Consider the following 18,194-nt stretch of genomic DNA (forward strand, 5'->3'; position numbering starts at 1 on the left):
GAGGAAGCAGAAGGCGGTATCAGAGGGCGGCTCTCACCGTTGTGCTTTTCCCAAATTCTCACGGTTTGTCCAGGAAACTTTTCCTGCGGGAAACTCGCCGCGGGGGCTGTGAGCGAGTGTGCGGGTGGGCTGCGCTCGCTCCCGCACCTGCCCGTGCTTTATTGAGTGGGGGCTGTGGGCTTTGGGGAGGGAGGGAGGACGGAGGGGAGGTGTTTCCCCGCGGGGCTGGGGGCGGCCCGCGGACACGCGTGGGGCCGGGGGGCGGCCCGGGGGTGGTGGTGGGGGGGTCGTCCCGCCCCGCTCCTCCGCCGCCGGGCGCGGGGCCGCGGCGGGCGGCCGGCCGGAGCCGCGGGCGGTATTTAAGCGGACGGGCGCGGAGCGGCGCGCTGCCGCCGGGGCTGGCGCGGAGCCGCCGGAGCATGCACGCCTTCGGGCCGCCCGCCGAGCCGCCGCCTCACGCCCAGGAGCTGCTGGACGTGGCGGTGTGCCCCGGCATCTACCCGCCGGGCCGGCCCCAGCCCCCGCCCGCCGCCAACCCCTACCTCTGGCTCGGCGGCCCCGCCGCGCCGTACCTGCCCGCCGCCCCCTTCCTGCCGTCGGGCTGCGCCCCCGCGCAGCGGCCGCCGTCGGGCCCCGCGGGCGCGGAGCGGGGCTGGCCGGCGCTGCCGCCCCCGCAGCAGGAGTGCCTGCGCCCGGCCAGGCCGCCCTACTCCTACTCGGCGCTGATCGCCATGGCCATCCACAGCGCGCCGGGCCGGCGGCGGACCCTCAGCCAGATCTACCAGTACGTGGCCGAAAACTTCCCCTTTTACAAGAAGAGCAAGGCGGGCTGGCAGAACTCCATCCGCCACAACCTCTCCCTCAACGACTGCTTCAAGAAGGTGCCGCGGGACGAGGACGACCCGGGTAAGGGGACGGGGACGGGGACGGGGACCCGGGCGGGCGCAGCCCCTCTGCCCCCCCCCCCCCCGCCCGCCATGGGGCGCGGAGGCGGCGGCGGGCAACGCGCGGGGCCTTCCTCTCTCCGCAGGCAAAGGCAACTACTGGACCCTCGACCCCAACTGCGAGAAAATGTTCGATAACGGCAATTTTAGGAGGAGGAGGAAGAGACGGGCCGAGGCGGGCGGGCCCGAGGGGGCCGGAGGGAGCGGCGGGGGCCCGCGGGCCTCCTGCCCCGCCGGGCTGCGGGGCCCAGCCGGCGCCGATGCCCCCTTCTACGGCCGGGCCGGGGCCCAGGCGTGACTGGAGCTCCCCGGGCGCACCGAGATGCACTAACGCACGAGAGAGGAATATTTTTGTAACGCGTAAATGTACATTTTTGTATATAATGTGTAAATACAGAGAGGCGGGGGAGGAGGGCAGCGGGGATGGGGGTGCGCTGGGAGCCGAGCGAAGGCGTCGGGTGCCGCTTCCCCTCCTTTCTCACACCGACACCTTTACCCTCCTGCCTGCGGCTCTCCGGGGCGGCTCTCCCACCTTTGCACGGCCACGAGCAAAGCAGAGCCCCCCGCAGCCGCCCGGCCGTGCCGCCGAGGGAGGGAGGCTCCCGCCGGCCACGGCCCTCCTGGGTGGGTTAGGGGAGGTAAAGGGCGGGTTTGCAGCCTGGACTTTCCAGAGGTGCCAGGAGAGAGCCTGGGGTGCAGGGAGGGACAGAGGGACGTGCCCTCGACCCCGGGCCCCACTCCCACGGGGGACCGGGCTGGCGTGGGGGGCACCCAGCCCCATCATCCTCTGCAGCGTTTCTAAATAAAACCTCTTTATTTTTTCCAAACACACAAGATCATCTTTGTGTCAGCCCGCGGCGCTGACGATAATTTGTATGAAGAATTTCAGGTTTAATCGAGCGTCCAAAATTAAACCGGATCCCCGCTGAGGAGCTCTTTAATTGCTGGTTCTCCTGCTAACTGCCTTGCCGACGGCTCGTGGGGCGCTGGTGGCCCGCGGCGCGGGTGTCCCGATGCAGCCCGGGCTCTGCCCCGCAGCGCAGCAGCCCCCAGGTACCCACCTGGGCTTCCCGGGGCACCTGCTGCTTGAGGCTGCCTTGGTAAAAACACCTCTGATTTATCCACGGTATCCACACGTACGTGAGGTTTCTGCATTTGTTTATGAAGCTTTGGAAAAATGCGACGTGGCACCAGTGGACTGCAGCCATGGCGGTTATGTTTGGGCATTTTATTCAATACTTCAAATGAGAGGTTTTTGGCCACCCCTGCTTGCTTATTAATACCTGGTGCCTGTTCCCCGCTTTTGCTTTCTGGTCGTTCTTTGAAGGTCCTTGAGATTGAAGAAAAGAAAATTGTGAACTATATAATCTGTTGCCTTTCCTGTCTGGCTCTGTCTCCTCCAGCCCGCTCTTCCTTGCTTAGGACAAAAATACAGCTTTCTTAAATAAAAAGCTAAAAATGTTATTGTTGTTGTTTACAAGAAAACAACCCCAAACAGAAACCTGTATAATGCAAATTTCTTGTGCGTTGTAATGGAACCATAAAGCAGGTTTGACAAAAACATAAACCGTCTAAGAACCTAAAACCTGTCAGAGATGCAAGTCCCTAATGGAGGGGGAGAATCAGCTGTACGAGCAAAGTTTTTCCTGGCCCAAAATGTAATAAATAATATTACAAAGTATCCGGTGTACAAATATCCAACTTCAGTAGACCTGGAGTGAAGGAAAGAGCAAACTGAACTTGTCAGCCAATATCCTATATCACATTATGTAGTCAAATTTCTTTTTTATTAATGTCCTATTTGAAAAAAGCTTCATACAACAAAAATCACTGTTCCGAAATGGCTTTTGAAATATTTCAGACATAATCTTTTTGTTCATGTTACTATTTTCCAGGGCTATCCAGTAAAAAGACATAAAAACTCCCGTTTCCTTTTTAAAGTGAGTGGAATCCTGTTCAAGGTTTCAAGCGCTTGTTTCAGCAGGGTAGCCTTTAGCTACCACATTAAAGGGTGCAGGGAAAGTTACTTTTGCAATTAATTGCATTTTAAGCTGCTTTTTTCCAGGTGACTGAGGGTTGTGGTGTGCAGGTCATGTAGAGAGTGAAGAGGGGAGATAGCCTTGTATCGCTGCCAAAAAAAAAAAAAAAAAAGGGCTTGTTGATGAATTTCTTGGTGCAAATAGCTACGTGTTTCAATTGGCATTCAGATTTTAAAAAGCTGCCTTTGGACTGTGAAATTCATTCGCCAAGGAGTGGGCACACACTTTTAGATAGGAAGGATGGAGAAACTCGTGCCCTGGCAGAGCCGGAGGACCCTTCCCGAGACACGGTGAAGACACCGACCTCAGAGCTGGGAAAGAAATGATTTCTCTCAACTCACATTTTCTTCTGCTTCAGGATACGAAGTTGTGGATCCAACCGTAGGGGCCGCGTTTCCTATCTTCACCTTGAGACTATTTGCCCTGAGACAGTATGCCGTTGCAGGACCCTGAAAATGCAGCAAAACACGACGAGGAGAACCCCGAGTGGCTGCAGGTGCTTCAGGCTTTCCCAGCGTGGTCTTTGTTAGCAGCTCAACTGGGTCCTGCCTTGGGGAAGTCCGTGCATAGCTCTGTGAAAGGACCACACCACGCTGCCAGAACTTTTCTTCAGGGACTATTTAAGATGATAATTCAATGTGTACACGGAGACCACCATTTGTATTTCTTTGTACTTCTGTTGTACTCCAATTCTATTTTTGTGTATTGGAAAGAAAAGGAGAATTTTTTTAAAATAAATCAATCTAATTGGAGCAGAGACGTTGCAATCCCTCTAAGCAAAAACACGGCTTGAAGGAAGAACTGCATCAGGTAATGAGTCTCTGGGCTAACTGGGCAGCTGCAGACGTTAGTGAAAAAGGGTGATGGGATGCTGTGATGGGGTGGGATGCTGTGGTCTATCCTTGCTTGGGCCAGACTCCCGTGGAAGCCCAGAAATAGTCTCATCTAGTTCTTGGAGAACAAATTCTCGAGACTGCCAACCCACGGCTGCTTTGCTGAGCCGTGACACCCCCAGCCCCCAGCAGCGTGGTGGGACACACCGGGCTGCAGCCTTGCCATTACACTGCCCCGAGCTCCACGCTCATCCCCACCGGGCATGGCTGTGGGAGGGCGAGAGGGGTTGTTGCTGGAGGTTTAGGGTGAGTCATGATGTAGGGAATGAGAGACCTCTGAGCAAATGACCTGGCTACTGCTTTCCAATCGCCCCCTGTCCTCACTGCTGCCGGGAGGGACTGGCTGTGGAGCATCTTGAAGGATATTCCAGGGCTCCTTGAGCTTCACTGGCTTTCTAGAAACCGAACCGCAGTAGATTGATGGCTCCTCAGCCTTTTTTCCCAAGCCCTTGTAGGACAAGAGGAAATGGCCTCAAGTTGCACCAAGGGAGGTTTAGATTGGACATTAGGAAAAATTTCTTTACTGAAAGAGTGGTCAGGCCTTGGAACAGGCTGCCCAGGGAAGTGGTGGAGTCCCCATCCCTGGAGGTATTTAAAAGACGTGTAGATGAGGCGCTTAGGGACATGGTGTAGTGGGCATGGTGGTGTTGGGTTGACGGTTGGACACGATGATCTTAGAGGTCTTTTCCAACCTTCATGATTCTATGATTCTATAAACATTGCTGACTATGGCAGGTACCCTCTGCACGCCCCTCACTGAATTATTTCTCCTTGCAGCCACACTGTTACTGCAGCAGGGTCCGGATTTGAGTGTGGCAGAAGGTATTTCAGGGAGTGTTTGCACTTAGGCTGAGACCAATTTCCCCTAAGCTCCCTCCCTAAGCTGTGAGGTGAGGTGGGCTCCTCTGAGGGTGCCTGAGAACAAGGAGCCAACTCAGGAGCTTGGATGAGACTCCCAAGGAACCTGTCCTGATTGACAGTGTGGAAAGGCTGAGGAGCTGAGCCTTTTCACTCGGAGACTTAACACAGATGTCAAAAATCAGGTGCCCCTAGGTGTGCAATGCCACAGCAGCCTGTGACACACTCTGCTGTGACACACTCTGCTGTGACACACACCCTACTGTGACACGCAGGCTGGATGATTTGCCACTGGTTTTACATGTCTGCATGAGCTAAAGCTTCTGACACCATTTTCTTACTCTCCCCATATTCCCAAACACACAATATAATCGAAGTGATACTATGCAATAGCCAAATGACCAGACTTAGTCTGAAAAAACCGCTGCAGGAGCTCCTCTGGGTCTGTGCAAGAAGATAAACACAAATGCAGACACCGTGGGTCTGGACCTGGCGATGAGAGCCTGCTTCGGTGCAGAATGAGGAACACCGGCCCTGGGAATCGCGGAATGGGAGTGAGGGACTGCTAAATGCAAATAGAGACCGATGCGTGCCCAGGGACCCATCACTGCACGGAGAAAGGTCAAGGGGCCTCGGACGCCCACGTGCACCTCAGCTACGTGGTGTGTTCAAAGCACGTCATGGCATAGCAGTTTGTGCATGGGTGGTGAGGTGTCTAACACCAGTAAGATATGGGAAGCTCCTGCAATTATATGCCACTTCTGGTATCTCCTGATCTTGGAAACGTTAGAAATCCATCCCTTGCTGAAGTTTAGAGCAACTTGGTGCCTGCTGTGCTGTTAACCTTCAGGGATGGGCGTAGCATCAAGGAAACAGCTCAGCATCTTTTCACCATTTTCCCTACAATAACCTGGAAGTGGGGTTGAAAAGGTTTCATTAGTTGAGGGAGTACCCTAACAGAGCAAGAAATTGTGTTCATGGTTCATTTCAGCCAGGACGCACTGGAGAATTGGACTTACATTAATACGTTATGGAAAAGTTCAGGAAATAACATAGTTATGGTAGCTCCACTTTCTACGCTGTGCTTTTTACAGGGGATGCTATAGTACCGGCAACGAGTAACAACAGCCTTGGTTCATTATTCAAGCATAAACCTATGGCAATAAGGAACTAGACTGTTTCTTTATCCAGATAGAGTTCAACATGATAAAAAAGCCGTGATTTCATTCCTCTAGAGCAACCTGTTGGCCTATATAAGAAAGAGAAGGGACTGTCATATAACCATAAATCATCCTTTTGGGATCAGGCAGTGATGTACTGCTTGCAAGATTAAGCCGTGGCTGGTAGGTTAGCAGCTAATGTGCTGAAAATTTAATTCTTGGACTGTGGTTTGAGTCCAGCTTCAAGTCTGAAGCAAAGGGGGTTTGGCAGGGTTGCCTCTACTCCTCGCAGACAATAGTTGCCTTCACAAAGAACAACCATGCATCGCTTGCTTATCATCCCTGGCAGTTTTTCCTCACAAAACAGGTTGGACAAAGCTTGGGGAGTGCATAATGACCTCTGGCTCATAAGGGTGCAAGGGATTTTATTTGCGTGCAATCAGTGCCTGTGGGATGTCTGCTGAATTAACTTCGAAGAATGGAAAAGTCTGATGGCGAGTTCCCAAAAACACGTGGTCTGTCCCTGCAATTCTCACTGGCTAAGGAAGGAAAGACAGACTGAAAAGGAGAGCCAGAGTTTTTATTTCTTAAGAATATTCCCAAATTTTCATCTATGAATGATTTTACTGAGCTTAATTCCTTATATTTTAATTTTAGTTATATTTTAATCTAATTGCAAAAGCAATAATTCTGTATTTTTAGAGTCGTTATCACTTAGGAGAAGTCCATAATAAATGCAAACAGAATGTGATAAATCAAGTTTATTTCTACTTTTTTATTCCATTTTTCATCAGCTCCGACACTTGCATGCAATTCATCTTTGCTAAGCATTACAATTTTCCCGTGCTTTACTGTATTATGACATTGCTTCCCAGGATTTCTTTTGACAAAACAGAGTGGGGTCTATCAAATTTTGTACAGCTGTACTGTAGGGGTAGAATCAAGACATAATCTGAGTTTCCACATTCTAGTCACTGCCTTGGAGTCAACAGGGCAAGGGCTGAAGGGAAAGCAAGACTTATGTACTCGTTGCATAAAAATAACAGAAAATTCATCCTTTTCAATAGGTTTCCTGTTGTACAGAAATTCATGCTGCAGGAGCTGGCCCTTCTGGTAGCATCAGAGAAAAATACCTGGGCAAATCTCTAGTGGAAGCAGGTTAGATGTGAATGGCTCGTCTTGTAACCTGGAGCAATTCATCTCTATCCACTTGCCTGCTTCCTCGGGCTTGTGCTGACTCCCTCCGTGTCCTGGGAGCACCCAGGGACCAACCGCCGCTGCTGCGCGTGGAGATTCGCACGACACCAGCCCCTCTCCCCGGGCTCCCGGGTGACACCCAGCGCAGCCGTCGCATCCCAGCCCCGAGCATCTCGCTGATGAGGAGATGCTGAGATGCTCTGAGTAATATCGTGAGCTGACTCAAAGAGCGAGATGCTAGTTGTGGAGGGGACCAGTTCCAGTAAGTGCTGAATTTTATTGTAGAAGTTGGGGGGGTTAGAGGAGAAATGGTATAATGAAGTAGTGGAAAAATTGAATTATAACAAGAACGCTATCTGGTATTGGCTTTAAGATCTTATGGCCATAACAAGGACTACTCTAATCCTGTCTGCAGTAGTAGCGTTTACAATGCCCAACTCATATCTACCAAAAAGGATTAATCTGTTCTTTTTACGAGATCAAACTGACTTTTTTTCTTTCAAAATGACAACACATGACTTAGCTACAATTTTTTTTTTTTTAAGGAAAGCATTTCTTTATCATCTGTATAACCAGATAGAAGAAGGGAAGGATTTTTTATTTTAGGTGGATTACTGCTGCGCTTGCTGAAAGATTTCATACTATTATCTCTGTTAACAGCTTAATTCATTTATGACTGTCAGGTTTTGATAGAACTGATACATTTTATTTTATTTTCATTATGGGCTTAACTTGCAAGATGTTGCTGCTCATGCTGAGTCCAAAGACACTTTAGGCTTGTGAGTTTTCCATCATTTTGCTAAGATGAACTCATTAATTTTTCTTCAGACTAAGAAAAGCCAATGCAACAAAACGTTTCAGCTGCTGGACGGTTAGTCACTAGCGTGGCTGGCTGATCATTTCACAGCAGATGATCAGCACAGACTCTTTGCTGTGTTAGCCATGAGTTTTTAAAATAAACTTAGTTCTTTGCTGTTGATTTCTAGCTGTTTTTTTTTTCCTTAAATTCTTTTGTGAAAGATCAATAAATCTTACGAGGAATTTTATGAAATGTCTTATAACTCTACCCTGGAGCTTCTCATTTATATTAAGACAAATTTCCTAAAGTCTGAATATAATTAATAATTATTTAAAAGTTCTTTAAAAGTGCCCAAGTGTGTAGGTGAGCATTCTGCGAGGGGGATTTGCTCAGATGCTATCTTGTAAAACATAAAATAGGAGCAAGAAGAACTGACAGCTCAGCTTCATTCACTTTTTCCTCTGTATAGTTTCTGAAAGAAAAGCACCGTTAGACAAGCAAACAAAAATCACACGATAAAGTTGTTTGGGGAAAAAAATACTCTTTCTAGCACTTCTGGCAGTATAATAGCTGTGTTCGTATAAAAATGTATGTATCCGTGCTGAGATTCACAGACTATTGCTGAAGAGGGGGCTTACTTTCAAGGAGACCTCTTGATAATGCAGCCCAGCTTTTTTTTTTCTTAGACCCTATAGGTGTTGGCCTGCATTCAGTTCTCGTACAAAGCCATTTATCACGTCATGTTTGACTTCTGCCTGCTCTCTGCTCGAGTGGCCGGGGCTGCCCAAGGCGCCCATTAACTCCTGCCCCAAAGCCGCTCCGGCCGCCGGCACTTACCCGGCTCTGCTGGCTGGAAACCCCTTTGCTCTGATAAGCCTTGGGGCAGATCGGTTTGGCTTGTGATGAAGATAGAAACAGCCTTAAGAATGAAGAGTTTTAATACTTTAATTAAAGGTTTCGGATTCATACGAGCAATTTTAAACTACAGGCTTTTTTTTTTTTTTAAAATTACACAGCCCGGCCCTTCAGGTTCCCCTTGTAATCCTGCCGGGGCTCACAGCCTTCCCTTACATTTCTTTTTCACGCTTTGGTTTCTATAATGAGATAATTAAGCATCTCATGGTTTGTTAAGATACAATACATGAAAAAAGGTTTTAAAGCTGTTGTTTCAGGATAGGAAGGCAGTTTCTTACTACCTGTTACATACAACCTCACAGGAGAGATTTTGTCCTTTTTTAGAGGAAGAAATTGTTCAGAAAATCACACCTATTAAGAATACCATGTGCTTAATTTAATTCCCACTGAAGCGGTTAGATTTCAACATTTAAAGTCAAGGCATTGCTTTAAGTGTTTCCCTGACTGAGCTTATATCGTGAGTAGGTGCACTGGATTTGTTACAAAAACAATGAAAATACAGAAGAAAGTTTAAAAACCCCCTTCAATGCAAGCAGGTGAACAAGACACTACCCAAGGACCAGTCACCTCCATTTCTGCTGGCTTGCTAGAGTGCTCAGTGCTTTTATTGTAGGTAATGGCTGTTATTCAATGAGTGTTTCCTTTTTTCTTCAGCTATCAAGTACTAGCCATTGGCAAGACCACCGTAAAGGAGAAGAAATTGTCAGGTAATCCCCCCTTTTAAAGAAAACTCCACACATGCAGAATTAAAGTCTGCTGACAGTAAAAGGCCAGTGTGAGTGGGAGCTCTAGCAAGCTGCTTGCCCAGGTCTCCTTAAATTACACCGTGGTGAAGAAAACATGACTTCCATATGTCAAAATTTGTTAATCGAAAGGCTAGTGCAAGACAGCAGAAATTTTTTTCCATGAAGGTTAATAGCCTAAAATCTTCTGGTGTCCTCTGTTCACTCTCAGCTGTACCTCTGCTCCTGGTCCGTCAAAGTTCTCCATACCTGAACCATAAAGGACATCCCAGATGAGGACTGGTGTCAATATGACTGTGTCTATTGGAAATGCAAACAGATCTGGAGATCTCCTTTCCTTCTGGCCTACAGTCACCATCCAGCTGACCCTGGACCTCAGGTCCCTCTCACATGTCAACGTCCTCAACGTCCCCTTGGGGAACCTCCCGTGTGGCCGGGCCACCCCTTCCTCGGGGGGAAGGGCTGCCCTTCCGCCTCCCTGCTGCCTCTCACCTCCCTGCACACCAGTCAGGCAGCGTGCTTCTACTTTGTGAGGCAGTGTTGTTAATGAAGATACTAACGAGGTTGTGCCCTAGACCCATCCTGAAGTGCTATTAATATATATCTCCTGTGGTAACTGAGTTTTGCGCTGACCTACCCTCCCAAGCCACCCTGGGAACGTGCCAGTATCACCCCAAATTTAACTCTCCGAGCTCCCAGTTGCTCATTTTACACCATTTCTTGGCACTGGGTAGTTTTCTTCGGTGACGTGGTGTACCCCTCCTCTTCAGCACGCGAGTAACCACTCGAGGCAATATTGAGACTCCAAGCTCTACAGTGGCAGAATTGCCCAGCAGCCAGTGGAAAAAAGCTGAGTTTAGAGCCGAGGCAGCTACCCCCATGGCTGGAGTGGTTCTGGGGGCTGCCCCGGTTGTCCCCAAGGTTGTAGCGGGAAAAGGCAGGGGCATGGGGAAGCCTTCTGCCGAGAGAGCTGCCAGGGCCAGCTGCAGAGTGAGCCCTACAGAAAATCAAAAAAATTCAAATATCCCTGGGTGTGGTGTAAGCTGCAGCTGCTGCTACAATTTCCACCTCTCGCTCTGCGTTTGTATTTTAAAGGATGGAGTTTAACCGAGTGACAGTACTCGGAGGCAAGGATAAATCGATGGCTTGTGCCTCAGGCTTTTCCCGTCATTGCAAATTGTGCCACGGTGGGTATAAATTCACAGTAGATTTTTTTAATCTGCATAGGTACGGTCCAGCGTATTTCTTATTGCTGTAAATGAAGAAGAGTAAACAAGAAAAAGAAAAGAAAACCAACTTCATACTATGTAAAGCAACTTGCATTTTTGCTGAGAAAAATGTTACCTGGAGTCCGTATCCACATCTGTCCTCAGGCAGAGCGTTCTTGGGTTTGCTAATACAGTGGGATGAGACAGCTGCTATTTGCAAATCTACCCTCCGCAGTGTGACAAAAGACCTGTCTGGTAATCTCACGCAGGTCTGATGTCTTATTGCAGTAGTACTGCGCCGGGCTAGGTCTGAAACAGAACAGCTTCCCGCGCCGGGACGGCTTGCTCCGCGTTTAGCACGGCACGGTGGAGCGGTAATTCCAGTCCTGCTGCGTCAGCAGATTGCAGCCGCTGTCTCCGAGCACAGGACAAGCGCGTGCTTAACTTTTCTATATCTCAATACTCCTTTACGTACCAATAGAGTGTACAAATAGTCAGAAAACGGCACCTCGTGGGGATTGCGCATATTACGTTAAAATATTGCTTTGTCCTTGGCTGTGCAAAGGGTTTCCTTGAGACACCGAGTCCCAGCCATGACGTACAGAAGAAAGGTGGTCAGACTGCTGGGACGCAAAGTGCAGTTTTGACCAATAGGCTATTTTAAACAATAGGATGCATCCTTAATCTTTGCTTTAAACACACAAATCTCTTTTCATAATGTATTTAACTTTTGATAATTACACATCTTTAAAAACTACATCAGTCGTGGGTTTTATCCATCTAAATTTAAATGGAAAGGTGATTTGGTGACAAACTGATGCTAACATTTCTTTTTAGCACTCAAAAAAAAGCAATATTAAGGATAGAGAATAAAGTGCGAGTTTTATCCAGTGCTAAGGTGTCACCCATTAACATTGCAAGTCAAGTTTCTGCTTGTACGGTATAATGCTTTGTTTCATAACAATACATTAGTGACAAATTTTGATACTTCAATACACTATTCCCTTCTTCAACAACTAATTACTACAATTAGCTTCCCGCATAGTAAATTCCTTCTCCCTCCCATTTCCCAGCCGCAAGCCTGTGACAACAAGCACAGAGCTGAGAAAATTCTTTGCCGTTCAGTCCTTGAGAGGGGTCTACAGAGGAACAACCCTTAGCTTTTTAATTGGGAGGATTATTTAGACACCTTTGACTTAAAATTTATCTGGGAACTTCGAGGAGCAAAGCAAACGCTGAGCGGGGTGATGGGAAAGCCCCCCTTTGTTTGCACAGCCCCCGGCGTGCTGGGCGCCAGGGCAAAGCCTCGCTGCCGCGGGCAGGAAAGCGGGATGGCCGTTCCTCACCCCGCTAAAAACGATGAAATGCATTACCTGATATCTGAGTCTAATGGCTCTCTACAACCGTAAACGGTATCCCTGAGAGAATTTCCCCGCCCCGGCCCGTAGGAGGTTGCTGGCTGCGGGGAGGACGGTGCGGCAGCAGGGGGTCGTGCTGCCGGCCTCGGGGCAATAGCAGCCGTCGTTTGGGGGGCAGCGGAGGAGCTGCAGACCTGGACACCTTGGGCCAGACTGGCCAGGGCACTCTAGATGTGTTTGCAATTGAACTCCTCCTGCCTTTTTCCATAATGTTTTGAGTTTCAGTACTAGTTTGCAGTGCCACTCGGCAGACTTTTTCTGTTTTCTGGGGAGAATTCCTGTATCACATCTGGATTCCTGCCAGATCCTGCTTTGCCCAATCCTGCCGAGATTTTTAGGCTTATTATTTCTCTCCTACATAAAGTCGCAATAAAGTTATATTATGCTGATGTATTTGATGAAGGAAGAGGTACAAAGCCACTCAGGGCACAGCAAAGTCAGCTCCGCAGGGCTCGCCCTGGCCATGCATGGAGGGGGAGAGGGAGCGTCGTCCTGGCATTTGCCTGCAGGATTTCCTCCAAAAACGCCTGGCAGTCCTGGCTTTGTGTTCAAAAGGTCGTATTTCCCCAATTAAGGAGGCAGAATTTGTTTGATTGTTCGTTTTGTGTGTTTTGCAGTGATTTTTAGTTTTAGTAGGATCTCACCAGGACAACACAGAAATCGCTAAGTTGATATGTAATTGGGAGGGAGAGGGAGCTTTCTAAAAAGTAATGAATAAGCAAAGTTTAATTGAGATGAACAAAAATGTAAAAGCTTGAGCTGGTCCTTCAAGTGGCAAGATCAAATCTCAGCTGCTCTTCTCGTGGATGAATTTTTAATTAAGTACAATCTAACTGTGTTGCAGGTAGAAGATGAAACAAAATACTCTGATGACATTAGCAGGACAATATCCTCTCTGAATCCAGATAGAAGGCCAAATCAAATCCACTTCACCCCTCCTTCACTCCCTCTTCCCTATGAAACACTGCAAGAAATTTAAATCAATTAAACCCCTTTAGTTTAGAGTCGTCGTGCTCTTCTGGGGCAGCACCTTTAGCCCAGGGACATGCAGACAGCTAATCCTGGTCATCAACTCATTAACATCCACCTTAAAATCTGTTCCTTCCTTTCTTGCACCCAGTTTCATTATTTCAGTCCTCTTGATAGTTAGAAGCATTCTTCCATTTTCTGATGTAAACTTAGTCGTAACTATGTTGGAACACTTCTTTCTTCTGATAGGACCATATTTTCCTTTCACTTACAGAGTTCTTTTCCTGCTGCATTTCAGCTTTCATCAAAATTGCAGAGTCTTTTCTCTTAAAACAAACTTGCCATTTTTCTGTACAAGTTCATACTCACCTCCCTTGAGCTTTGGTTACCAAAATAATTGCGCTGTGCCGAATATGAAAATATTGACTTTGTAAAGTAACATTTCGCCCTTTTTGTGGTTGATATTTGGCCCTTCTCCCTCTAGATAATGTGTGACGAGCGAATCCAAATAACTCACCCCTACGCAGTGCAGTCCTGGGGGGGTCCTGGGGTGCCTCCTCCTCTCCTTCAGCGTGATGTAAGCTTTGTCTCCCTTTCAGCCTGTTCTTGAAACACCTAATTCTTGTACTCATTTCCCATCTTCTCAAGTCATTTTTCATGTTGCAACAGATTATACTCTTTGATGAAGCGTAGATAGATCTTTTGCATTTTTTTGAAGGAAATAAGTTATCTTATCAAAGAAAGATAAATTAGTCTGGTATTATATCCCAGTTTCCATTTTCCCTTATATATTTACTAGAGCACTGGTTATAGTCTTGTCCTCATTGGCCTTCCGACTCATCGTCTTTCATGTAATAACTCTTTTGCCTTTGAAATAATGCTTGCACTATCCAGATAACTTAGGAAATGAAGCAGATAAAACATGAAGCACATATTGACTACGTCTATGAAGTTAAATAGTGCCAGAGCATAGCACAGGAACTATAGTGGTCTATACTGGTGCTTTGGTAGAGCAGCCCCTGGCACATCTTTGACCCGTTGCATCAGGCCGCTCTAGTTGGCAGGATAATACTGTGACTTGGGGTGCAGACACAGCCACCTACGGCTGACCTGGGGTTTATTTTATGTACAGCTAACAATTCGGGCTCTGCATGGTGAAAGTAATTGGTGTCATAGCCCCAGTGCCAGAAACTGCAGCAAACTGAGTTAATTAGGCATTAAATCATTTCTAACATTGCTCCATTTCAAACTGGTTGCTTCTCTAGAGATGGCAGGATCTCTGAGGCTGGAAAGAGTAAACTGTACCCACTGTAATTTGCGTTAAAAGCAGTATTGTCCTCATCATCAACATATCATCTCGACAATAAGGAGAAACTGAAATTCGGGATGCTCTGCATGGATTCCCATGCCAGCCAGGGTGGACTTCTTCCGACTCCTGGGAGAGCAGAGCAGGATGGATAGGTGTTGTTGCAGATCCCACTCATCGTCAATGATCTCTGAGCAGAGCGGTCTTTTCAGAAGTCTCTGTATGTCAGATTAAACTGATGAGTGAGACAGAAGTATGTGTAACTCCCGAAGAACACAGAGCTGGGGTAGGGTGGTGTAAGGGCTTAGCGGCAACAGCACCATTGAAGAAGTGCAGGTTGTAATCATGGACTGGTGCCTGAAATGGAGCATGAACTAAGGACCTCTTGAGGGTTTTGTGGTGGTCCATCTGAGCGGGGGCAAACTGTCTTAAGACCCTAGAGAGCAGGCATGTCAAGTCTGCCCAGGCTGGGAAGGTTATTTCCATGCTAGGAATCTATCAAGGGCTTAAGGGCAGGAACAGGCTCAGCAACCCCTTGTCCTCTCAGAGGCCCGACAGGGTGCAGCTCAGGAGGTGCAGGTCTCCTTCATGCGGGGGAAGAGATTTTCATGAGTATGAGATTTTTCACTCCACACAGATTCTGTCATTTGCAGTTTCCTTTTTTCCAAGCGTATGAAAAATAATTCGCTTTTCCAAAGTTTCCCACCTATATATTTCGGAAAGGTTAAAATGATTTTGTAGGCTCAGAAATGTGTGGGAAGACTGCAGAGCCTTAACCTCGTCCCCATCCGTGCACATCAGGAGGGCCACGCTCCCCTCTTTCTGGTGCCGTGTCTGCCCAGGACACCCCACCGGGTATCTGCACTTCTCATCACTGGGGTATAACCTTACAGACAAATACGTTTTGAGTCAGAGGTTAGCTAAATGCATCACTTATCATTCGGGTTTGACACTTACAACGCTGTATTCTGGAAACAGTTAATAGCCAAGAGTACAATGATGACTTTTATAATTCAAAGTGACCCAAATCATTACGATATCTTTTACCAGTAGTCATCAATTTTCAGAGTAAGTTCCAACAGTTTTCTCCTGCTGGCTATAAAATAACCGAACAAAAGGGTTTGCTAAAGGGGTGCGATACTTCATGCTTCTGAAATTTTCTCACACTCTTGAGATCCTGAAAATAATATGCACTCTCCATATTTCTCACTGCAAATGATAGCAGAAACTCATTAATTCATCTTGTAAAGAAATAAAGGTAAAAATTATATTCACTCCTCCTGTCTTCTGCTCAGCAAGATGATGTGATGTAGGAGACTGGAATGACTCGTGAAATCCAAGATACATTTCCTTGCATTTATATTTTACTGACACAACTAAAGTTGCTTAAATGAATTTCTCTTGCTGCTATGCCCACAGCAGTGCCAAGCCACTACCATTGACAAGCCACTACCATTGAGATTTACATCTTCTGTGTCACATCTCTTAAGGCAAAGCAGTTCTTTTGGGAGACCTGAATGATTATGTCTTGCCCAGAAGATATTTCTGGTAGGTATCAGTGAAACCAAAAATCAGGAACCTAGAAGCAAAGAGTAAAATGGGTGTCCGGAAACTGGAAGGAAAAAAAAAAAAAAAAGAGAGAAGGAAAATAGAGCACTGGGAGTAGAGACGAGGCAATGAAAAAAAAAAATACCCCTAAAGCATTTGGCTGTGAAAAAAAATCAAGTCAGCAAAGGCTGATTAGTAGCTGTGGTACCAGGGTGATCCCATTAGGGATGTAACATTGATATATTTTTGTGGAAGAAAAATTATCCAGCAACAAGGATGGAATTCTTAATGGAAAAAGTATTTCATTAAATCCTCTTAATGAAAGAGATTGGAAAACAACAGAGCAAAAAAAGCTCTGAAGAAATACAAATACGTACTGAGGAGCTGACTCCTGCCCTGCAAATGGAGGGAGGCGACAGCAGAGTGGAGAGGACTGTCAGTTTAAATGAGGCAGTAATGGCTTTGGCTGGCACCTCCAGGGCTTCAGAAAGACATTCTCAAGATAATAAACTGTTAATTAACTTTCCCTTTTCCCAGAGGATCTTAGCATCCAGTTGTTTGGAGAACTACCTAGAAAATTGGGTTTAATTCTCTTTCCTGAGTTAAAACTTCACAAGTGGGAGTGCTGAGGTGATGGAGAGACCCAGGATTTGTCTCCAACAATGTGAGGATGAGTAGGTCGTTAGGGAATTTCTAGGAATAGAAACTAAGAAATCAGCTTTACCTGTTTTTTTTTTTTTTTAACTGCATGCGTTGCAATACACTGGAAAAATATTGCGCCTGTAGGAAGTGTTTTAACATGGAGTAAAGAATTATTTTGCAAGTGCTTCATACCGTGTGTCCCAGCTGCGCAATGCTGCTGTGCTGTGCTTGGGACAAACGCAGGGGTGGGAAGCGTCCCCTAAAGGCGCTTGTGCTATTCTGCAGTGACTCGAACAAAAGTCTGGTAACACAAAAGACTGGTATCCCCCTTAATGTTATCTTTTTCTTTTCCTCAGCTATAATATGGGTTTTTTTAACTCATGCTAAAGGCTTGTTTGGGGAATAAACTTTTGGGAATGCAACTTTGCGAGATGCGTGCTCAAGGCTGAGCCCTTGTGGTTACGGGGATTCACAGTTTCACATTTCGTCTTCTGTTCGAAATGGTTTAGTTTTGTTTTTTTTTTTTAAGTATGCCATAAAAAAATGACATATTTGACATGGATTTTTAAGAAACAATCCTGCTCTGTCCGTGTTTTGGATAGGGTTCATCTCAACAGCTGAATTATGCTCGTTGTTGAGGCTGAGACAAGATGCTTGGGATTACCTCTGCCCTCTAAATGTCTTGTTCCTGCAGTTCAATATATCTTCATGATGGGCAGTGTCAGAAAGGCTGCAATCTCGGACTTCCCTGGTACCTTGCTGAGGGTGACAGACTGCTAAGGGATAACTTCACGTGGCCTTCCAGAGGACAACCATGCTTTCACCTTATTTTCGGAGATCGCTTGCCGGCTCTTGCCTTTCAGGATCATTATTTTCTATCAAGGTGGCAGCTTCTCATTTTAAAACAAATATTGTCCTTGAAAGCATTCCATTGCCACTGATAAAATGATGGTTCATTGAGTTATCTCCATAAGCACATGCCAGCAATCGTTGTGGATAAATTACATACATCAAAGACTTCTAATGACCATACTTTGAGTAAAATTAGCTTCCTGCGTTTGCATCGTTAATTAAGCTCAACACCACCTTTCTACATATGCTGCTTTCCCTAATAGCCTGTGCTGTCTACGAAGTATAAATTACTGCCCGTCTGCTCAGGTTCAGTTTTGATACTGGGTACAGCAACACGATCTAGTTTGCATTTACTTGTTCTCGGAGGGATCTTAAGTTGCACATATCTTAAGTAAACACTGAAATATTAGATGAACTAAAGCTCAGTACAGCTCACTGTATCTAGGTATTGGAAAACAGGCATTACTACACAGGTGCACTGTTTCTCACAAATTATTATACATTGGGGTTTATTTGCTTGCCCAGTCTCAGCACGCATAGCTGCCTGTGTGACATTTTACACTCTTGGAGATGTCTCATCACTCTTACACCCCAATGGTCCAGTCCATTTGTCTTTATTTGGGCTCCAGGAGGGGAGCTCTCTTCAGGGAGCTCATTTTGACAATTTTGGGTTAGGTCTGGCATGCTACAGTGCAGAGGAAGG

At 46.9% G+C, this 18,194-nt stretch overlaps 1 protein-coding gene across 1 annotated transcript; it reads left to right on the forward strand.

Annotated features, from left to right (window-relative positions):
- The first annotated feature begins 419 nt into the window (after positions 1-419).
- Positions 420-1,242, forward strand: FOXI2 (forkhead box I2). Its single transcript, XM_075155400.1, has 2 exons — positions 420-906; positions 1,031-1,242. Exons 1-2 carry the CDS (start codon positions 420-422, stop codon positions 1,240-1,242), a joined length of 699 nt encoding a protein of 232 aa, XP_075011501.1.
- Positions 1,243-18,194: the final 16,952 nt, after the last annotated feature.

This window comes from Calonectris borealis, chromosome 7, assembly GCF_964195595.1.
Source record: "Calonectris borealis chromosome 7, bCalBor7.hap1.2, whole genome shotgun sequence".
In the NCBI taxonomy this organism is placed as follows: domain Eukaryota; kingdom Metazoa; phylum Chordata; class Aves; order Procellariiformes; family Procellariidae; genus Calonectris; species Calonectris borealis.